The 24441-nt window shown below is 30.8% G+C and overlaps 2 protein-coding genes across 4 annotated transcripts in view; one reads left to right on the top strand and one right to left on the bottom strand.

The window, feature by feature from the left end:
- The window catches only part of LOC107452576 (uncharacterized), a 45571-nt gene extending 44165 nt beyond the window's left edge, over positions 1 to 1406 (top strand). For both annotated transcript variants that reach the window (XM_016069077.4, XM_016069076.4), the window contains exon 4: positions 1218 to 1406. The gene's annotated coding sequence lies outside the window, so the exon portion shown is untranslated. The remainder of the gene's footprint in view (positions 1 to 1217) is intronic.
- Positions 1407 to 2852: 1446 nt separating this feature from the next.
- LOC107452575 (DC-STAMP domain-containing protein 2) overlaps positions 2853 to 24441 on the bottom strand; it is a 44991-nt gene continuing 23402 nt past the window's right edge. For both annotated transcript variants that reach the window (XM_071178022.1, XM_043052394.2), the window contains 5 exons: positions 20963 to 21285; positions 18790 to 18957; positions 11269 to 11625; positions 7814 to 7913; positions 2853 to 3360 (listed from right to left, as the gene is read on the bottom strand). In XM_071178022.1, the coding sequence (XP_071034123.1) occupies positions 3315 to 3360; positions 7814 to 7913; positions 11269 to 11625; positions 18790 to 18957; positions 20963 to 21285 (994 nt within the window). In that variant the 3' untranslated portion in view covers positions 2853 to 3314. The remainder of the gene's footprint in view (positions 3361 to 7813; positions 7914 to 11268; positions 11626 to 18789; positions 18958 to 20962; positions 21286 to 24441) is intronic.

The following is a 24441-nucleotide window of genomic DNA, read 5'->3' as shown; positions in this document are numbered from 1 at the left end:
ACCATCGTATATGCCAGTGTTTCCCAAACTTATGACTTTTGTGTACCCTTTCTAAATTTTTCGTAACGCTGTGCACCACTCATAAAAAAATGAGTGTATTTATTACTATTAAAAAATTGCACAAAAGTGTAAAACTACAACTATCTGTTCACACCACCAATTATTAACTGTTAACTCTGCTAAAGATAGCCAATAGAAAAATACGTAGTCTTAAGCTTTCATGACTACCTTTGTTTTTAAATAAAAATTTTTGAAATTTTCGTTTGTTGCAAGATATTTCGCATAAGAACGCGTACCCCCACTAAATTGTTCCCATACCCCTTGGGGTACGCGTACCACACTTTGGGAAACACTGGTATATGTAATCGCACAAAGTATACAGTCCCAGAATCCAACAGCAGCTTGGAACAGTCTGAGTTGGGACCGAGGGTGTGCGGTATGGGTCCTAGTTAAACTGTTCTACCTTAGAGTGCTCGACTTCGTGAAGATCGCTGGGCTACCGAAGCGTGGGTGCCATCCCCTCTGCAGAGAATCAAAATTATGATGTCTTCGGATCCTACTCAGGGTTGTTTCCCAGACAGTCGCCAATAGCCCATTGTACAGCTGACGTAAATGAACTACAACTTTTTATATGAAACTCTCGGTTGTATGGAATGGAATATATGTTCAACTTTCGTATTAGTTTGACATCAACTTGTGTTATGAGTTAAATCACTGAGATAGAATAAAGTTCTTATCAGATTCGAGCAACACTAAATTCCTCTTTTAGAAACAGGTTTTAAAGAAGGAACAGATCAGCAAATCTCAGCTAAACTAAAAACTAGACTTTTATTTAAATAATAAATAATTTTTTTTCTTCATCTTTGGATAAACGAAATTTATGATTTATGATTATGACAAAAAGTGAATGATACTTTGTGTAAAATTCAAAGGTGAGCTTTCGTTTCAAAACATTTTATTTCAGTACATTACACATGAAGCATAACATCTGCCTTCTTTGGGTTCTTAATACAATCTATCTTCTGTTTACATTATATAAGACGCCATCTAGTGGCTCTGAATAGCATTTTTATTATAAGATGCCATCTAGTGGCTTGTAATTTGTCAGATTCTACACTTTGAAATATTAATTTAGGAAACTCAAAATATCTAGCCATTCTGTGTGTCTTATAGTGTGACTATGAATAATAATAATTTTTTTTTCATTCTTTTTACAGGAGATTGCGACAATGATTTCAGAAAAAAGTTTAAATAAATGAAGGACTGAAATGACTGCCGCCGCCATTTTAGATTTTTAAGAGACTGTTAAAATGTTATGATTGATTCAATCCCAACGATAACAGATTTTTATGATTCACAATTAATGTAAAATGAAAAACTAAATAAAATTTACGATGTTTACATAAGGACTGTTTCTTATTTATGAGAGCTCATTACAAATAGCTGTGTTTATGAAGTTGAAAAAATAAAACGCAAATTTGTGTGGGTGCTGCTTTGAATATGATAATATTCCTGGAAGTTTCTTACTAGTAATTATTTACAGTTCCTTGGCATAAATTATTATACGCACTCTATAAGATTCTATGTAAAATCTTTATGATCAGGTGATACAGCTTTATTGTTTTTACGCTACTGTTTGCACTTGTTTTGTTTACGTTAGTGCATCAATTGGTTAAATTAGGTGATATATTATAGAATAATTATTATATCAGGTATTATATTGTAATAATGATATGCAGATGTACTGTTTTTTACGTGACTGTTCGAACTTGCTTACGTTAGTGTATCAATGGGGTAAATGAGACAACATAAATAGGATATCTAATAATCTAAGCTATACCTTTATATTTAAACATACATGTAATGGGTTTTTATTCAAGAGTTTCTTTTTATATACTTTCTATTTGTATTTATTTTCAACGTATTGCATTACAATGTTAACCCATTGATACAGCAATTTATATTATATATCGTCTAATTTAACCATTTGATATACGAACGTAAACAAGTGCAAACCGGTTTCAGTTGCGTAAAAACAATATCGCTGTATTAGTATCACCTGATAATTAAGATATTACAAAGAATGACCTCAACCTAGAAACCACTTTACAACAACAGAAACCGTCTCGTTTATAGAATATAATCCATATAAATCTAAAAACTTCTCGAGAAGTTCCGATTTGTCAAAATATCACGCTATTGGGAACTAATGGCCGCTTTTTCAAAAATGATTCAAGAATAATGCATTTCATTCAAATCATCATAAGGTTTAAAATGAAGAATATACATTATAAGAAATCCATGTTTATTGATAAAGTGACGATCTGGTGGTGACAATTTAATTTTGCCCATCTTCCATTGTTTTATTCCCAGATAGAAAAATAAGGTTTATTTTCACTCAACAAAAACCTTTTGATGTAAACCTAAAAAGTTTTGCAACACGGTTTACGTGTAAACCTTCTAACCTTAAAACGAGATTTGTGACAATCTTCTCTATTCCATTCATTTAAAACAATATTAAAACTTCGGGAACTTAACAATAATGTGAATTAGTAATTTTTTAGACTGCATTATTAAATGTGCCTCCATTAAATATATTTAACTAAATGGTTTATTTCATTCTTTATATTTTAAATTGCCAAAAATGAGTTATTGTAGTGATTTTTTTACAGTGTTCAGCAGGTAAAGTAATAAAGATGACGCTTTCAACTGTAATACAGAACCTAATCTCTGTAATGTATATAGTTTCTTTTTTTTTTTTAAAAAAATAACTTCCTTTAATTGTTGAAAGCTATTAAGTACGAAATTTTATTAATACGATTTCAGTTTATACAAAAAATTCATATGCAGTCTTTTATAATTATTAATGTAATCTTAAAATTACAATAAATTATAGGATTTCTGTATACATTGGATTCATATTAAAAATTAAATATCAGTGAAAAGTGGATTATATATTATTTTTACATGCCATAATTACTGAATGATTACTTTTACTATTATAAGTGATTGAACTATTTTATGGAATTATTTATTTTTCGAAACTTTTTTGACAGTTTTGGACAGCGAATCTGTTTGAAACCCTAAATCTGTATTCACAAGTTACGAAGATATTTTTTAAAACCTATGCAAACTTAACTTTTTCTTCTGAGGAAAAAAAAACGTTTGCTCGCTAGTATTTCTTTCAAAGATTTGTATATTTTAAAGTTTTTGAAATTAAACTTAATAAAGGAAATAAGATCCAAATAATCAAAAAAAAATTTATTGATGAAAATCGATCGTCATTCATGGAGTATCAAATAATATTTTCTTTTTTAGTTTGATGATGACTGGACAGAAAACTCCTCTTCACTTGAATCTCTGGAAATATTCAATAGAATTAAATACCTATCACGTATTTTTATCTGTTAGATCAGTCAGTTACTTGATTTGTCAGTTATTTTTAAGAAATCCCACCAAATAAAATGACAGAATAATAAAAATAATAGTTAATACAGGAAATTTCTCTCACAGGATGCGTGGCCAAAATATTCAACAAAAAATAAGCACCTTTCAAGCACTTTTTCAAGCACTCAAAAAATATTTTTAAGCACTTTAAAAAAAATATAACTAGGCAGGGTTGGAAAGTTTTTGACAATTGACAATCTTATCTTGTTTTAGACGTCTTGTTAAAAAAAAAAAAAAACTTTTTGACATTATTTTTAGCAATTTTCAAAAATCATGAAATTTTGAATGACGTAAAACGAATGGCGTTTTCATGCGCTAAGGACTGACAATACGCCGAAATAGATTGGGGTTGAATTAATTGTGAAAACGTTGAATAGAACAATGTGTCTTTTTACATATTTCGAAGCAAAAATCAGCATAGTAAAGGAAAAATCTCATTTTGAAAAAGAGAAAATTAAGCACTTTTTAAAAACACTCAACGAAAAAAGCACCTTAAAGGGCTTTTTAAAAACGAAAATAAGCACCTTTAAGCACTTTTAAAAAATTCTACGCACCCTGTTTCATGATTGCTTCGACGAAAGGACCACTTTTTTTACCCATTTATTGGTGAATAGCAAAAATAAAGTTTTCAGCGAAAATGCAAAAAATATATGCTTTTTTTATTTTTTTATTTTTAAAAAGGAATAATTTTAATTGCTTGAAATTGATGTAAAATAAAAAAGACTTCCAATTAAAATAAATATTTATATTCGTAAACAAATCGAATAAAGAGTCAGAGAAAAGACTCTGGATACTTCTGGTCCGGAAGGTTCCTTCCCTTTCAGATATCTGTCTAAATGGAGTCGAATGAGTGGTGCTCTCTCGTCAAATAAAGGGCGCACTTTTCGGACTTCATTCTCAAAAGGCTACTCTCATGATTTAGAAAGAAATTCATTGTTAGAAGGTGGCATGACTTAAATGAATAGTGTGTCGAGTATTTAACTTAAATTTAATGCATCACATTTGATCATTTTGCACCCAATGTTTTATACCGGTGCATAAATTCCAAAAACTGATTCATTTAGCCCGTTTGAAAAATTGATTGAAAAGATATACAAATGTATCCTGTTTGTAAAAGTTTCCCAGTTCTAGAATATATTTTTTTAAAAATATTGCCACATAAGATGTTTACACGTGAAAAGTTTGAGTGTTAAAAATATCTATAATGTTGCACAGCTTCACCATTTCGAACGAATATATTTTCTTTCTTTTTTTTAAATAATTATTTTGTCATATAAAATGTTCTATTCGCCTTTAAATTTAATCCCAGCTCATAAAAAGTAAAAATATGCTATTTTAAGAAAATAGTTATTTAAAAATAGTGCATTCATAATTTTTGAGGAGTCAGGGAATCCAGCCGAACTCTTCAAAAAGCTCGGAGTCAAATATTCTGATTCCAGGGCTCCGGGTAAAAAATTGAAACAATTAAATTGTCACCGGTACTATATATTTAGGACGTCTGTATTGGCAACAATAAAGTCATTCATTTTGTTAGATTATCTTAAGTAATAATTTAAGTAGAGTTGAATAACGAGTTAAGTATTTGCTTAGAATAATTTTGTATTTTTTTCAGATTCAGATTTATTTTTGATCCTTTCCAGAATTTGCTGTAAAACATAAACAGTGCCCAAAGCTTACCTTTTTTTAGGAATAAATTATACAATACTCAAGTTAAAACAGGAGAGTCTCATACTTGTGGTGATTATGATTACTAAAATTCTATACATAAAGACCAGGAAAATAATTAAAAAATAAGTACTTTTGGGGTGCAAATCCTTCACTACTTTTTGATAAATCATTTAATAATGATTGAAAAATTTTGAATTGCTAAGGTAAGAAATTTTTTATATTATTTAAAAACCACAGTCATATAATTTATGAAGTTTTAAAAAAGTTGCATTTATTTCTCGACAACTATTCAATCGATTTCATACACATTCTGTATTGTGTGTCATTTAAATTTTCGTGCTTTAAGATGATGCAAGAATTTGCATACCTTACAATTCGAAATTTTTTCTACTGGTGGTAAAAAATTTAATAAAAAATAATAAATAATTTCTTAAAATAAATTTTTACTCTAAACTATCTCAGTGAATTTTATCATTAGTTGTAAAAATTTCCAATTGCTACTTGTTTAGTTTTCGAGCTCTAATGAAATAAGCAAAAAGTGAGTTTAACATCCAAATATTTGATTGCTCTCATGAAGTATTATTTTCCCGCATATTTTGAGAGCCATCGAAAAAACAAAAGCTCGGCTGAATCACCTATTCATAAGCAAAATAATATTATGTCATAATATTAGGCCATAATATTATCTAATAATATTAAGCCCATTGCGATTGAGTCGAAGAACTTGAAAATTACGTTTTACTAATTGATCATCCAGCTATAATACATTAACAATTACAGTGAATCTGAAGTTCATATTTACATTATAGTTTGCACTTTGTGTTACATATTATTAATATCCTCAGAGTTTAAACGGTTTCGATTTTTTGCACCGTTTAATTTAGTTTAAATACGTTATATCGTGTAAAATAAACTCTGCATTCAACCTAATTTAAAAAGTATTATATACAATGCTTCATAAGATCAATCATATCAGAATTTCCATACTATATTAGATAAACAATTACGTTAACAGTGAAGAAATTTTAATTTTCTTTTTTAAAGTTTATTTCTTTGTGTTAAAGAATACCGTCTAACTTAAATTAATTTCCGATTTTTTTTTAACTTGCTAACCATAAATGTCGGGTATCCCATTAAAGTGAGCAATTTATTTGAACATTTATTGAAATATTGTGTTTTCTATATTTTTTAGATATTTTTTTGATAAAATAAAAGATGCAAAGTCGCATTTTTGAGTAAAAAATTATTCTAAAGTAATATATAAAAAATAGAAAATTTTAAAAAGAATTATGGAAATAAAAGAAAAAAATGTTTAAGTAATTTTAACATGTTTCTTACAGAAATTTTGAATAAGATTTTTTTTGTATATATATATATATGGAGACATTGCAATATTGCTTTTGCAGATATGTTGTATTGAAATTTGTATCATTCATACTACCGTTCGAAATTCATAACAAAAAATAAGAATCATTTTAAAAACTCGAATAGTTACGAAAAATCTTTGTGCAAAAAATAATTCTAATAGTGGTGTTTTAAAAACCGAAACCATTGTTTAAAACCATCGTATAACAAATCGTTTTTTATTTTCACCTTCTATCTTAAATTGGAAAGAAAATTACAAATGTCTACACCACAAAAAACTAAATCTACTTTAATGAATGATTATTTAAGAAACAAAAACGAAATAAATTCAATTTTAATAATGGAATTAACTGAATCAAATTACTCGTTCTTTAATTAATGTAACCTCCACTTCTAGTTATATAGATTTAATGGTAATTCTTAGAGAAATGTAAAAACAACTTTGAAAAATATTTTTTTTGTATTTTAAATATTTGACTTATAAAATTCAATTTACTTTAATAAAGCATTTTTCTTCTGCTTTTGTGTCAATATAGCATTCATTTTCTTGATTTTGGCTGAGTAAAACTCCGATGTAAAAATAATTTGAGAATAAATGAAAAAAAAAACATACTCATTACTTTAATTCTTTTCTAATTTGATATTAAAACATTGAAAAAAAATGGAGATAAAAGGCTATAAGTTCTATTTTTTCAAAAAATTAGTAACAAACGTTTTATAGAATTTTTTTTAAAGAGATTCGTTCGAATTCAAATATTCAGTTCTCTGATGGATAAGTTCGTGCGATTTTATGATAAGGTTTCGCATAGTTGTTTTTCGCTCATTCATCATCATTTTGTTTATAAGAAAATATATTGTTCTGACGCGTCACAAAATGAAACGCATTTGAAAAATAATCAAATACAATTGAAAGAACGTAGAATATGTGGAGAAGTAATTTTACTTGTTGACAATCTATAATGATAATCTTATGTCAAACCAGCTTTTCTCTCTTTTCCTTCAATTTTTTTAAAGACTTCGTTGTAAATTGTATGATTTATATCTGGTTATTAGCTTTTTTATCATTGTTTTTCACATGCAAGAGCTTATAAAATGAATATCTCGAGAAACCTGAATTTTTCAACAATGAACAAATAATCATTATTTAAAGAAAGAAAAAAGTGAAAAAATATATGAAAAAAATACTTAAAATTTTAGCAGCTTTCGAACAAATTGGAAGAAATGGGTTGTTATACGTTATATGAATCACCAAATTGATCTGATCACGAGACTGAAATCCGTAAAATGGTTTGGTGTTTACAGTGTAAGAGATCTTTTCAATTAAATATCCAACCTTTCTTCACTGAGATCAGAGAAATCTCCGTAACAGACGGGATTCATGCACAATGTACACAATCCATCCAACTCTTCGAAGCACGAAAGACAATAAAGACCTGCAATAAATACTTCGTTTTAATCAATATTTTTAAAAAATAAAATTTATTTGAATCCACCATTGAATTCAAAAATATGCGCTTGTTGTACTAAACCACCAAGACTGTGAAATGATTTCCTTTGAAATTTAAAGAGGGTCGATCCTAGGCTAATTACATTTCCTTTTAATTTTGAACCAGAACACTGGCGGATCAAATAACGGGACGAACTCATTTCGAGATCGATTTCTAACCCCCGCGTTACATAAAGAGGAAGAACCTTCCACGGTTACTGCCTTTGACGGTGTGTGAGCATCCCAGTGATTCGAACCTGGGAGACACTCCATGCCACCTCTTAAAAAGTCAACTGGAAAACTCGATTCTTCCAATGAGGCGAACCAGGATAGAATCCCACTCGATAAGAATTCCGCATCCGGCTTGCACAGACCACAGTGCTGACGTGAAATATCCTCAGTGGCAGACTGATCATGGGTGAGAGTCCCCTTGCCGTTATGCTATGGGAAGTTCTCGTGGTCTTCCTCCGCATGTAACTCAAATGCTGGTTAGCTCCACCAAAAAGTCCTTCATGAAGGCAAATTTCTCCCAATGTAGGAGTTCCCTTGTCTTCTGGATAGGGTTCAAAATGACAAGGCTACGGAGTTGAACCTGAGTAGTCGTAAATCCATAAAATGGGTTCGGCTGTTCAACGACGGTTATAAAATTATAAAATAAAATCATCTTATGTTTCAGCCCTGGATAGCCTGGTTGGTAGGGCACTGGGCCTATGCCCAAAAGTTCGTGGATTCAATCCCGCCGGACGAAGACTCTCCGTGTGTGACTGATGCACGTTAAATCTGTCGAGTCTCAAAGTCCTCCATGTTCCCATAACAAATCAATACCTCTGGGGGTACTGATCCAGGAATTTCCCCGGAGTTGAACATTAGTAGTCGTAAACCCAAAATGTTCAACGACGGAAATAAAATAAAATAAAATCATCCCATGTTGTAGACTAGTTTGGAACAAAGAGAAGAATAATGACTCAGTCTGACTAAAATTTCTTAATGAACCTATTTATTATGATCTTTCACTTAGCTCTGCATAAATAAATGTGTCATAATTTTTATCCGATAATTTTGAAGAAGTGAAGCTCTAAATACGATATTTCTTTTTCAAATATTAATTTTACGATAAACAGGGGATAATGCATTTTGTAATGGGGCCAATCCAATATTTCAAGTGCTGAACTAATTATTTTAAATATAGCCCTCCTGTTGTTCAGTCGTTATTTTTAGATTTGTTATTTTAACATTAAAGACTAATAGCAGCAAGCTTTTGAGTGAAATGTCATTTGGGGCTTCTCTTTTTTTCATGTTCCGGGCACAGGAGAAAATGTTCGCTCACTCGCGGATTACAGTCGCGAGGTAGGAATTATTTAAATATATAATTTTCTAAAGGAGAATTGTCTCTGTCCAGAATTTCCTTCTTTATTCATTGGCTAATTAATGGAAAATTTTTATTTCATTTCCCTCGTTAAGGGGTCACACTACTCTTGCAACATTTCTTTTTTTTTTAAATAAAGGTATAATCATCCATTTTGTGGATGCTTTACGTGCTCATTTAACTTATAATGAATAATTTATCTTCAAAAAATAGTTAATCTGTTACATTTTTTTAAAATTTAACAAAAATTGAAAAAATTCAAAATTTTTAAATTTTTAAGGCTTTTTTATTTTAGCATATTTTCAAACATTTTTTTTCTTACTGCTTATAATATTCATCTTAACAATTTTGTGCATTCATTTGTTGATATACGAATTAGAAATTTTTTTATAAATTATTTTGCAAAAAAGTAGAATGAAACAGGTTAAAAATTCCTGTTAGGTATATATAACATGCTGTAAAAATTTTAATACCTCATAAAAGGCTTATTCCATGCACAATTTAAATAAGTGTATTGTATTAAAAAAGTTTACTTCAAAGCTTTATCTTAAAAAAAAATTTCTAAGGGATTTAATTAAGATTAAAACACAAAATTACCATCTACGAGAAAAAGCAGTTTAAAGTCTGTGTGCTGATCAAGTTTCTGTTTTAGAGCAATCTAAAATTATTCATAACTTTTTTTAAAAATGTAGATAGAGAGAAGATTTTTTTTCAGTGCATTTGAAATAGTTTGAAATTTTATTATAAGCAATGAAAAAAAAATCGATATTTTGGTCATTTTTTGGGTACTGTGACCCCTTAAAATATGTTCGAACTATGTTATCGAATTTGCAATTTTAATTAGGTCAATATTTAAAAAACTTTTTTTTCTAAGTTTGAAGTTTTTCTAAGTTCAAGTCTTAATTTATTTACAACTTCAAAATTCGATCACTAAGTTCAATAGAACACATTTTAATAAATAAATGGAAAAAATTTTAATTACTTAGAAAATAAATTAGAAAATTCGAGACAGATCCGTGGAGGGTCTTCTCTTCTATCTTGAAAAGGGAAAATCTAGGAATTTTATAACTGAATGTCCCCCCCTCTTTGTGTCACAAATTTCGTCAATTTTGTTCATAAAAAAGGGAGACAATTTTTAATATTTTACCAATTCCAAACTTTTATTATTCGCTTCCCTTTATTATCCCGACTTAACTCGGCTATGTATATATTGCAAATAATTATTATACCGAGTAAACTCGGGCATAGCAGAATTCGTCAGTACGCTTTGTTTTATCACGTTTTGATTCGGCCGACAGCAAAACAAATAATAATCTGCTGTGATTGGAAGTTTGCCAATTTCAGTTTGGGGTTTTTTTCAATTGTATATACGATGATGGTGGATGAATTTACATAGGAAAAAAAAAAGAGTAAAAAAAAAAAAATTTTTTTTTTGCTCGCGAGCGAAAATAACGCAGATGATTTTTCAAATTATGAAGATGTGAACGTAGACTAATATTTAACTTTTATTATTTGCCCGAGATCATTTGGGGAGGTAAACTGATGGATGATTTTTTCACGTAAAAAGAATTAAAATTTCAACTTACAACGTGTGTTATTATGTTTTGTTTCAGTTCCTTGTATTTATAAATGAAATAAAAAAATACGTTTCTTTTCCTTAAAAAAATCGGTAAGGAAAGCGATTAATATCTAAGAATATAAAAAAATATTTTTTCGTCGAAATTAAAACGTGAAGTCCTACTTCTTAATGTCTGTACCAGTTATCGGCATTTCAGCACTATACGTATATTTATGAGGAAAAGAAGACGATTTTTTTTCACTTTGTCAAATCAGAACTCAAATATCTTATAGTCAGTTGAAAACAAATATAAATTTTAAAAGAGTGATTTTATTCTTTCTCCTTATGGATGTACTGTTAAAATTTAAACTGGAATACCTTTGCAACCAGGTATCATGCACCGTCTAAAACTATCATCAGCCACTTCATTGCAGACTAAACAGTACTGCTTGACAAATCCGAAGAATTTCAAGAGCTTCCAGAGAAGGGTGTATCTGTTGATGAGGCGCCAGACGAGGGACACTTGCTCGGTGGTGTCGTCGCCATAAAATTTGCGTCGCAACTTTCTGCGAAGGTATTTGCGAATGCCACCCCTCGATCTCAAGATCTTGTTATACAGCCAAACTGTCCGCAATTTCTCTCTCTCGGGATAGAATAGTGAACAGATGATGTGTCTTAGTCTTAAACCGTAACTTTCCGTAAACACCATCAACACACATAAGATGTAGAGGAAACCTGAAATGAAAAATCTTTGAAAAACATGGTCTCTTATATTGGGAAAGAAAAAAGAAACCTGTGTCAAAAACTGTCGTGTGGATCTATTACTGGAACGCACTCGTAATAGATCCACACGACACCACCGAGGTGATCAGCTTGAAGGTTGACATAGTCGATTCTGTGGCTATCGACTATGTCAACCTTCATCTATGAAAAGGTATCCAGACATAGAACCGAGTTAACATGTCTTATATACTAGTGAATTGTTATTATATTTTTGTAGTGCTAGATACTCTACAATTCTATGTAAAATCTTAATTATCAGGTCATACTACACAGCTTTAGTGTTTTTACGTGGCTGAAACTGGTACACACTTACGTTAGTGCAGTGATTCCCAAAGTGTGGTACGCGTACCCCCAAGGGTACGGGGACAGTTTAACGCTCTTATGCAAAATATCTTGCTACAAACAAAATTTCAAAAATTTTTTACTTAAAAACAAAGCTAGCCATGAAAATCTACGATTACGTATTTTTCTACTAGCTATTTTTTTTTTTTTTTTTTTTTTTTTTTTGCACAGCTAACATTCAATAATGAGTGGTGTCAACAGCTAGTCGTGATTTTAAACTTTTGTGCAATTATTTTTTTATCACAGCAAAAAAACAATATCATCCTTCTCACTGATGCAAATACATTTATTAACAAAACTTTGTACCAAAATTGAAAAATAAACATATATCTTTAAAAAATACATTCATTTCTTTTTTATCAGTGGTACACAGCGTTGCGAAAAATTTAGAAAGGGTACATAAAAGTCATAAGTTTAGGAAACACTGCTTTAGTGTATCAGTTGGTTAAATAAGACGATTTATAATATGAATTCGACGATAGGATACATTAGGCGATATATTATATAAATATAGAATATTTATTATATCATGCATTATAATAATATATTATAATAATTAGATCCAATTATTAGACGAGCTCTAGTTTTTTAATAATAACATGTTTTGCACGAGTTGATAGGCAATACTTTTATATTTAAACATACATGTCATGGGTTTTTATTCGTGACATTTTTTTTATATACTTCCTATTTGTATTTATTCTTAACGTATTGCGTTACAATGTTAACCCATTGGATAGAGGAGCGTGAACAAGGTTTCATCCAAGTAAAAACAATGCTGATAATACATAGAATCTTACAGTGCGTCTAATAACATGACTGTAAATCGGTATAGACCCCAAATCAACGTGCACAAGAAAATAATTAATATGAAGGTTTCATTTTAAAGTAGCATTTAATAACCCTGATAATATATTGCTCAAAATAAGAATGTTACTCCATTTCTTATTAATCTTTATTAATAACACTTATTTCTTTTGGAAATAGTGTATTGAAGGCTCGAAAATAACGATCCAATGAAAATTTCACTCCATCTTTCAGGAATCGATGTGGGTATATTGTTTTGGTTTTTTTAGTTTCATGTCAGTATTTTTGTCAGAAAATAGTATATTTTATCTTTATTGTGTAACACTCTCGGTAATGTAACCTTAAAAAAAAGTCACCTAATTAGGTTATATAACTAATAATATATTTCAGTTACTGGTCCTCTAAACTAAATTTTCAACCCATCTTGTGTTTTTATTAATATCCCGCTGATGAAGATGTTCGTTGTCAAGGCAGATCGTATCTATTTTAAGGGTTTTACAGTGGCGCCATCTATAGCCAAGAATTAGAATTCTGCCGTACAAATACATCACAATTTTAAAAGGGAGGACACCTGAATCGATCCATCTCCAGAGAAATGGAAGACTTTGTGACCCCGACAGAATGCCCCAGTCGGTGCAAATTGGACTCTCTCAGCCAAAGATCCTATATTTTGTAGACTGCAAGTGAAAGCTTTGCATTTTCATTTAAGAGCAGTTTAACTGCCATCTTTTAACTTCATCGAATGAATGTCTATCCAAAGAAGAAGAAGATATTTAAATTCCCCCTCTTTTATTAGATTAGTGCAAGAGGTCCATTAAATCCCTCTTAAAAGCAAATCATTTCCGAAAATGGATTAAAGGGGAACTTTTAATAACGATCAAAGAATTCAACGAGAGAAAGTTTTTTTACCATCAATTAACTTTTGTTGTTTCCTTCATTTGTAAATTTAGACCGGAAAGATCATTAAAAAGATGACAACTATGAATTCTGGTTTAAAATAACCGATTCGAATCTCTCATTTCCAGCTGATGAACGAGTCGGCTTCGTCGAAAAAATGTTTTTCACACCATTTCATTAAAAGTGATTTTAATTTGGGCAAATATTTTTAATTACGCAAACGAAAATATTTATCCAATGTAACTCAGTTAAATTATTGCTCGTTACGTTTTTGAGAAAATGTTTTTAAAGGAATTATTGAAAAGCATTGAAACTATTAAAAATTCGAGTTTAGTAAATAAATTATATTTTAATTTATAAATTCTACAGCCAAATTTATTTAGCTGAGTAAGTTAATTTAAAAAAAAACGCAGATGAGTTTATTTTTAATTGTTTACTAGTTATGAATGTTCACTAAATAATTTTCTTTTTCATCGTGCCTGTGAGCTTTCTCTTACACGTTGTCAAAGAAGGACACCAAAGAATTGAAATATTGGAGCTGTCATAATCATACATTAATTCAGTATAAGTGGAGTCGTCTCCTCCACTATCGTCTCCTCCACACATCTAATAAAAGTTATCATTCTCATTAATACGAATGAATTCGCGTGACTTAATTGTCTCCCTTTGTTTAAACTTCGACGATGAAAAGGATCATAAATTTATATAGCCATCTTCTGATTTAAAATAAACAAAAACCTTTTTTCTTGATTTTTGACTTATTAAATTTCTTTTAAACGAAATTCAGTTTTATATTCCCGAGAGATTAAAAATTTTGTTATTTTCATGATATTTTGGAAGCTTTCATTTCTTTTTTAATTACGGGTTATTATTTGTACCTATAAACTAATAATTTTAAAACTTTCCCTCGCAGTTTCAGAATTTTATTTTCCCTCGTCATACATCATATTCTTTTTTTGTTGATATTTTTATTGATTTTCGATTTCTTCATTTTAAATCTTTATGATTTCAATGATTTAACATACAACATAACATATTTTAATCTAATTTTGTTTCCTGCTGAACATCATACTATAATGGTGTTAACTTCCTGCTAAAAAATAGAAGAATAAATTAAACTGTTTTGTTTTTGATAATTACATTTTTTGATATATATATATANTAGATGATGGTTGATATCTACTCTCCCCACATTGGTGACCTGTGAACATGCCTACCTTGACAGAAACTCCCACTTTGATATGAACACGCTTAACTTGACAGTAACGCCCACTTCGATCTGAACACGCCTACTTCGATGGCCGATCCACATTGAACTGTTGACTTGCTACTTGTTGTGACTGCGACATTATCCACCTCCTCACGCTGTTGCTACTCAGTCTCGATCATACACAACGTCAGCCTGTATACACTCGACTGCTCAGGGCAACACAAGAGCAAACACGACCGTGAACCTAATTCTGCTCTCGCGATCAGCAAAAGTACGGTGATATTAATACAGCTCTCCCGACTTCTCCTCAAAAAACAGCAGTGAAACAATTCATGGTATCCGTTCATCGAATTCTATCACAGATATAATTCTGCTGGTGGGGGAGTACTGCAGTGTATCCACCACAACAAAAAATACAATTCCATTTCAATAGTATATAAGACACGTTAACTCTATTGTATGGTGGGGATACCTTTTCATAAATAAAGGTTGACATTGTTGATAACAACTCTCCTTACAATATATATATTTCACAAAAAATATCCACCTCACTCATGGCAGATAAATGAGTATAGTATGTAAATGAAAAAGCTCCTCCTTCCTATTCAAAGATCTACTCCGTAAGCTTGTTTTTTTTTCCTCCCTCCATTAAAAAATGTATAATAAAATCAGGGCATTTAATTAATACCGTTACTTAAAAAAAAGGCCTCACTCAGATTAGTTATTTAAAAAAGTCTTATAAAATTAATAATTCAACTACTTCTTAACGATCTCGCTTTTTTCTTTCTCAGCGTTGAATCAGAAAGTCTTACATAAAATGTTAATTAGACGCTGTATTATTTATTTGCCTCGGATTATAACATTGTGTTTAAAAAAACGAATCCTCGAACCCTGTGTGCATGAATATTATTAACGAGTAAATAATGTAATCATATATGGTATCTATTTTTGTCATGAACAGAAGGAACATTTATTATTCTCGCGAAGAGAGCTCTTTCTCTTAAATAAAAAGGTTTTTTTGATAATTCTTGCATTACATTTCAAAATAAACTTTATTAAAGAAAATATCTGGAACAGAGACGATTCCTTAAAACACAACTTCAATCTTTTGTTGACACCGCCACTTCCCTTACCACTTATTTTGAAGAAAGAAAAAATGTTTTTTTATTTTTTTTAAATTTTATTAATAAATAAGAGGAACTACAACAAAACATAATGCAGAAATTTTAAGTCGATTTTTAAAAAAAAAACCTTTTTTTTATGTGTAAGAAACATTTAATTTAAAATCAGTTTACTATCTCGAGTTATTTCGGGCAAAATGAAAAAAAGTTAAATATGAGTCTTTGTATGATAGTTCTTAAAACACAAAGTGAAACTTTTCTAGCGTCAGTGAAGGAATACGCCGTTTTTAACTCTTATTATTGCTATCTAAATTCAACAACGATCCATATATGCAGTCCAACAGCAAAACTCCCAAATAAAACTTGGCAAAGTTCCAATTAAAGCAGATTATGTTTTTTGCTTCCGGCCGAGTAAAAACGTGATAAAACAAAATGCACCGACGAATAATCTGCTAAGCCCGAGTTTTCTCGGGATGAAAAATATTTGCAATGTATCGGCCGTATCTCCAAGTGTGGTTTCCTAAGCAATGAAAAAACACAATAATAGCTGAATAAAATAACTATATAAACTAAAACTCAGTGGCACGACAGCCCATAGAGGGCCAAGGCCTACTGTGCCCATCACAGTTTTCTTGATCTCGGGCTCTGGGGTGCCGGAGCAGATGTTCCGGTTGAGTGGTCAGCCGAACGCGAAACCCCCAGTGTTTAGTTCCCAAACATGCTTGGTACTCATTTATCGACCCACTGAAGGGATAAAAGGCTGAGTCGACCTTGCCCGGCCCGAGGATCGAACCCAGGACCTGTGGCACGGGAGCGCGATGCGCTACCACTCAGCCACCGGGCGTCAAAATAACTATATAGAGTGCGGTAATGGTATGATATTAATATGATTAAATAATATGGTTAAATTACGTCGACGCATGGATTAACGGCTCATAATGGGTTTATGGTCAGCTCAGGGTTGAACCGCAAATAGTTACTCCATCGTTTCTAGCCACACTCCCTCGAAAAAAGTACCGTTGAGATGATTCCCGGATAAGAAAACTTTTTTTTGATCTGACAAATAAATTCTGATCTGAAGTAATATACATTTAAAGTGAACAGTTTCACATAACTTTCGAGTACTTTCCCTTCTGCCAAACCTTCAAATAAATAAATAAAAATTCTGATCTGATTTAAAGTGAACTGTTTCACATAACTTTCGAGTACTTTCCCTTCTGCCAAACCTTCAAATAAATAAAAAAAAAATTCTGATCTGATTTAAAGTGAACTGTTTCACATAACTTTTGAGTACTTTTCCTTCTGGCAAACCTTTAAATAAGTAAGTAAAAAAAATTTAGAGTTGCCTTAATTGCATTTTCGAAAAAGCGTTTTTGAAGAGAAAACGGGAAACTATAATGAATATGAGAAAAAAAACTGTTTAAGGAGGCCTTAAAATAGTTTTTATATTTGATCATTGCGATAGAGTTGTTGCCAAAAAGAGGATCCAAAACTTTATAACTTCAAAATGCTTTCTATAAAAATTCCTACATATTCCTTCTAAATATAATGTTTCAAGAATTGCAGTCAGTTTCGTTGGTTCTTAATGAATTAGACTTTTATTGGACAATTCGAAGACATTTATAGAACATCTCTAAGAGCCATTTCCAATTTTGATAGATAATTTTATTTTTCAATTTCTATAAATTTAATATAATATTTCTTTATTTCCTACTTCCATTTGTTCGAAATTAAACATAAAATTCCAGTACCATTTTAGAAAAGGACGTATTATTTTCACTTTTGGTATTACCGTTGTCTGCTTATCTACATTATATAAACCAAAACGGATTCTTTTCTCATGTTGTCGTCAAAAGCAACTGTACAAAGGGTGATCACTTAAGAGAGATGAAATGGGAAAGAACAGTTGCTCATCAGTCTCCCATTGATATCGAGCTTCAAAATATATTTCTGTTTTCATTTTTTAAATACATTTTACGAATCTTTTTAAAAGGCTGAAATATGTGTATCTTCATGAAATTATGTGTTACCACTGGAATGCCCAATATTTATATTTTTCACTTAATGAAGGCAACCGGAAATTGTTCGAACAGCCATTAAACAATGCATCGATAAAAAACATGTATGACCTTTAACGATAGAAAGACTGAAGCTTAGTATATTGCCCAAAAGGCAGTCATAATGACTGGATTGTGAAAGAATAACTAATGTGCAAAGAAATGTGTTTGAAATTATTTTCTTAACATTTTTTATATTACTTACAGTTATGTAACAAGTTATAAATAAAATATTAACGCTAAAAAAAATTACATGCTGTCACTGAAAAATGGCGTCATCATTGTTTTTCTAATTGAAATTAAAAAGCAGTCAAAATGACTGGATTGTGAAAGAATAACTAATGTGTAAGGAAATGTGTTTGAAATTATTTTCTTAATATTTTTTTATATTATTTACAGTTATATGACAAGTTATAAATAAAATATTAACACTAAAAAAAAATTACATGTTGTAAAAAAAGTCGCTGAAAAATGGCGGCATCATTGTTTTTCTAATTGAAATTAAAAAGCAGTCAAAATGACTTCCTTGGACGTGTTCTATTTTTAGAACATAAATAATAGAATAAATATGGTAAATGAAGGTTATCAAAACAGAGAGAGGGAGGGGGGAATATCACTCAAATATTGTAAGACATGATTGCTTACAAAAGAAGCTATGACTGAAAAGGAAGATGAAATTTACCTATCTTCTGATATTTGTCTAGATCGATAGGTATAGGATCAGGTAAGCATTCGGTGGTGTCAAACTCGGGAACTGTACTCATCAGGGGATCGAATTGAGTGATTATCTGCCGGTACATATCTGCCAGAACTCCACTTCCTTTCACTTCCAGTTGAATACCGGATGGAACTAGAAAGAAAATGTCATTACCTTTCAATGGAGGTGCTCTAAAGACCATTTAAATGCAACATGATGCTTTATGTTAATAAAATGGATGGAGCAGCGATGCCTCTGGGGATAGAGAGTTCGCCTTCCAATGAGACGAACCGTTTTCGAATCCCAGTCGACACGAATTCCGGCTTGCACTGACTACAGTGCTGACGTGAAACGTCCTCAGAGGTAGACGAATCATGCGTTAGTGTCCTCTTGTCGTCAGGCTACCAGCGGGAGGTTCTCGTGGTTCTCCTCTCAGAGTAACGCAAATGGGGGGTTAGCTTCATCGAAAAGTCCTCTACGAAGGCAAATTTCTCCCAATACTCGATCCAGAAGTTCCCTTGTCTTCTGGATTGGGTTCAAAATGACAAGGCTACGGAGTTGAACGTGAGTAATCGTAAACTCATGAAATTGGGTCGGCTGTTCAACGACGGTCATAAAATGAAATAAAATGGATGATCCCGTGAATTAGCTTAATACGTTGATTAAAAAAAAAAATGCAGTTATTTATTTTCTGCGAATTGGCAAACTCTAAAATTTCATTTAAACTTGCATTCTCTAATTTGCAAGCCCATTTGGTTGCTCTTTGTCTAAATATCAACAAAACCTCCTCATCTTTATGCAAATTCTAATAGTTTTGATCTGAAAAAAAGTGTCTCCGGCATCGCTGCAAAATGTTTTGAAGAAAAATGTTTTAAATAATAACAAGTGCTAAAGCTAACATAAATTTTCGAAAATTAAACAACAAAATATAATATGCTTATTTTTAATACGTCGTCCAAATGGCATTTACAGACGTTTTTGTTGCCGAATATGGATAATAATTCTTTTTAAATAACAAACTGCAGGAAAAATTTATAAAAATAATTTATATGGGCTAGAGGTGACATATTTCATGACTCATTGACTTTTTTTTCTCCTTCAAAATGTATTGTTTACTCTTTCATATCGGGAGTATTATTTTAATTCAAATAAATTTATCTTTCGTTTGGGTGAAAAAAATTCTTTACCCATAAATAGAACGTTTGAATGGATAACAAATTATCCGTTAAAAGAGCATTCTTTGTTTTGCTCAGAATGCTTTTCAATAACAAATTCACCACGATATCGTCTCTAGAACACTCTTTAATGTGTTTATAGTGACTCCAAATACTTATTTTTTGAAGAATTTCTTGCGCTGATGTGTCCGAAATTTGGAGGTAAAATATGTCTCTTCAAGCATTCTTCCTCCACGTTTTAGTAGTAATTCACAAAATTTCAATGCTCGTATTCATGTGACTAGTCAATATTTTGGTTTATTTTAGCTTTATGTAAAAATCTTCTGAAAACCAACATTCGAATCGTAATTTCTTTTACTCCATCAAACTCCTTCTACATGTCATCCCTACCTTTTATGCACACCCTGGCCAAATTAAGAGATTCTATGCAAAATCTTAATGCTCAGGTGATACTCTATACAGCTTTATTGTTTTTACGTTACTGCACTTGTTTACGTTCGTATTAGACGATACTGGTTAAATTAGACGATATATAATATAAATTCGACGAATGGATGAAGTAGACGATACATTATATCAATACTGAATATTTATTATATCAAGCATTATATTAGTATATTATAATAATTGGATCAAGTCATTAGACACATTGTAGTTTTTTAATAGTGACAAGTTTTACACGAGTTTATAGGCAATACTTTTATATTTAAACATACATGTCATGGGTTTTTATTCGGAAGATTTTTGTATTTATTTTTAACGTATTAGATGACCATGTTGACCAGTTGATACACGAACTTAAGCAAGTGCAAACAATCACATAAAAACTATACAGATGTAAAGAGTATCACCCGACAATACATAGAATCTTAGAATGCGGCTCATAATTTGGCGAGGGAGTGTAGATTTTGAGCCGGAAAGCTAACGGAGCAATAAATTGTAAAACTGTGTGTGAGAATGAAATATTTGAGAATGTAACTCACGCCGTCCCTTTGATTGAATCTTTCCGTAGAATCTGATGATGATTAGAAGATGGTAGAGTGAATAGTCGAGGATGATATAGAGGGCCATTTGTATGCCGGATGTAAGGAGGGCCATACCTGACACAGAGAGCTTCTTTTTCTCGGCAGCCACCATTCGAACAGAGAATGTGCTCACGTATTTCCTCCTCTCTCGTTTTGTGAGAGGTAAAACGGTCTCTTTCCCCATAATGGCACGACGGTCATCCATGCTTACAAAGTCTGAAGATATGTATTTGTTATCAAAGTGATCAGCTTTCTTGTAACGCAGGCGGTACACGTACGCCCTGCAATAGAACAATATTCATTCCTCTCTTTTTCTTTTATAATACATGAGAATTCAATAATCAAAAGATTTTATGACTAATGAGAATTAATTCAATTAAAATAGTTACAAAGAAATGAGCCTAAATAAAATGCGGAAATTCTTCATTTTATCTAGATAGTAAAGGTTTAAGAGCGTGTTTTTTTTAGCACATTCATTTGTGGCAGAGTATTTCTCTATCTCAATTGGCAACACTAGAAAAATTAATTTTCATAAGTTGTCTGAATGAAGTAATATCGTATAATTAGTTATACGTTAAGTATTCGTTTAGATTCTTCTTGCGTCTTAAAAATAATTTAAGGTGAGTACAATGATTAGTTATATTCATTTTGTTGATAGTTTATGGAATAGTTATAACTATTTTAGTTTAAATATTTATTTAGAATAGTTTTTGTAGAAAATTAGTTACGAAGTAATTGATTAGGTTTATTTTTAACCCCTTTGGGAGTAGGAAACCAATTATTAGTGAAGGTCAAACAATAGTGTGTACAGTCGTCAAAAAAAAGAAAAAGATATCACCCTGAATAACTTTCGTTCTAATGATCGGATTTTCATGAACTAAGTGACAATCTTAATGCTTCCTGGGGTTGATCTCAAATATGTTAATTAATAAGTGCTAATTATTAATTAAGTTACGAAATCAGATACAAAGTCGTACTTTGAATAAACATGTATTTTTTTTTTTCTTACATATTTGCAATACTGACCCTTAAAATAGGGTGGGGGGAGTAGACATATTTCGAAAAAATTGGGCTGCAATAAAAATTTATATATATGGCGAAAGTTAAAAATAATGTCAAATTCCCTCGCCATAGAAAGTGAAACAATTGAAAACAACTATAAAGAAACTGCATGAATGACAAGACGGTANTATATATATATATATATATATATATAATATGATAAAAGTAAATTTTACTGGTATCTTTATTATTATTATTATTAAAGGTCATTTCATTCTTATTTAGATTACATGGTATTTTTGAATAAGCATGATTTGCTAATCCCTATGTTTCTATACATTCCGAAACTTATTTTTGCAAGCACGTTCTTTCACTTCCAATGCGATCAGTTACTTATTTATGCCAAAATATGGCTACTAAAGTTTCTTCGCTTTATTCCTTTATTTGTAACCTTATTTTACTATTCTCATCATCACTACCGACATCTGATACCTCATTTTAAATAGAGTTCGTAAGGTCTTCAAGAAATTAAAAATGTGGCCGCAAAACTAAGAAAATGTATTTTAATACGTTTATATTCACCACAGTATTCAATATTTAATTTCAAAAACTTGTAAATTTGTGGTCGCGAAATGTTGGGTTTCAAATTTTTGATTTTAAATTTAATGATAACTTTATAATTACGATACTGATACCACAGTTTTCTTATCTTATTAAGGACATGCAAGTCCTGTTAAAATATTAAAATACAGATGTTTGCAACTACGTGCATAAAAAAGTAATTTTTTTTAAATGAAAGTTCTAATAAAAAAAAAAGAAAGAGTTTCAAATCCTTGAAAAAAAATTCGTCAAAAGTTGGCATCAACGCCCTGAGGTCTCTAGTAAATTGTAAAGTGAATTTTAATTAGAGTTCTTAGCTGGGTGTTGCAGTTACAGATTATTTAGAGATTTGCAAATTTTAATCAGAGTTTTACTAGTTTAAATTGTTGAATTAGAGAAAATATATAATATGACACCCCTCTACCTTTTACTATTTAAAGCATTTACTTAAAAAAATGCTTTCATTGGTATTTTTTTTTTATTTTCTGAAATTATTAGAAAATGGTCGCTGAAATTATAGGGGAAAAAATAGCTTAGCAACATTATTTAAAAATTAAGGCTGTTGGTAGAAACTATACTTCCCACCGTCTTCTATAAGGTAAAAATGCTCAATTAAATAAATTATATGAAACTAAATGCGGTAGATTTTACTGAGTTGAATTAACAATTTAACTTTTCGATCAATAAGACATTCATTGGTTAAATAATCTGTTGCTTAATTAACGAAAAACTGTAAATAGAATCCAAATGTTTGAAAATACTTCCTATAGGATTTAAGTGGATACCTTTTAAGCATTTCGAACATTGCAAATATTGTAAAACATAACTTAGCTGAATGCCATAAAACTTCTTATTTGTAAGTTCCAAAATTATATAAAACAAATAAATTTTTTGTAAATTTATATATTTGATTATATAATATAAATAATTTATTTAGTGTGGTGTAATAAACTTTTATGCATCTTTTCCGGTCAGTTCTCTTATTTCAGTTGGTTCACAACAGTTTCTTTTTACAAAAACTCATCAATTTTAGCATCTAATTTCAAATTTGGCGGGGGGGGATGTATAGAGGGTAAAGTAACTCATAAATTATTTTTTATGATTCGCCCAAGTATTGTTAGAGATATGTTCCTTGAAAACATTGTTTCAAATCTTTAAAAATGTTAATTTCTTTAACTATGCTGATGTATGTTAATTGTAAAAAATATAAAAAAAACTTCAATATTTTGATTCAAACAAAAACATATTGCGGAGAATGATGGATTTTAAATAGCAAGGTTGGAGAATTTTTTTTTTAAAAAAAGTTAAAATGATAATAATTCATAATGACTTAGGTAGCTCACTAGGGTCATGGTTTTTAAATTCATAAAGGGAAAACTGATGGCCATTGTGAAAATTATACAGGGTGGTCCCGAATTCATGGTACAAACTTTAATGGTAGGTACAGGACATTGTAACAATGATTTATTGTATAGGAACGTATAGTCGCAAGTGACGCGGTGAGGCGTAAACAGGGGAAATAAAAGGAAAGAGAAATGGAGTGATCGGTTGGTATCATTGCCGGTAGAGGGCAGTAGATGTCTAGCCGCCGTTGAAAATGATGCATCGCAGTAGGGAAAAGCGCCAATCACAATTGTGCTGCCGTAGACGATGGGTGACTTTACGTATGCAGAAAAAGCAGACATGCATTACATGTACGGCCGTGCAAATGGTAACGGCAGAGCTGCGTTACGAATGTATCGCGCGGAGTATCCTGATCGACGAATGCCGGATCATAGAATTTTTCAACGGTTACATCGTCAACTTTGTGAAACAGGTGCGTTCGACGTCAACAG

This window comes from Parasteatoda tepidariorum, chromosome 2 (assembly GCF_043381705.1).
Source record: "Parasteatoda tepidariorum isolate YZ-2023 chromosome 2, CAS_Ptep_4.0, whole genome shotgun sequence".
Classification (NCBI taxonomy): domain Eukaryota; kingdom Metazoa; phylum Arthropoda; class Arachnida; order Araneae; family Theridiidae; genus Parasteatoda; species Parasteatoda tepidariorum.
Note: the sequence above shows the minus strand (reverse complement) of the source record. Positions and strands in the feature narration are given on the sequence as shown.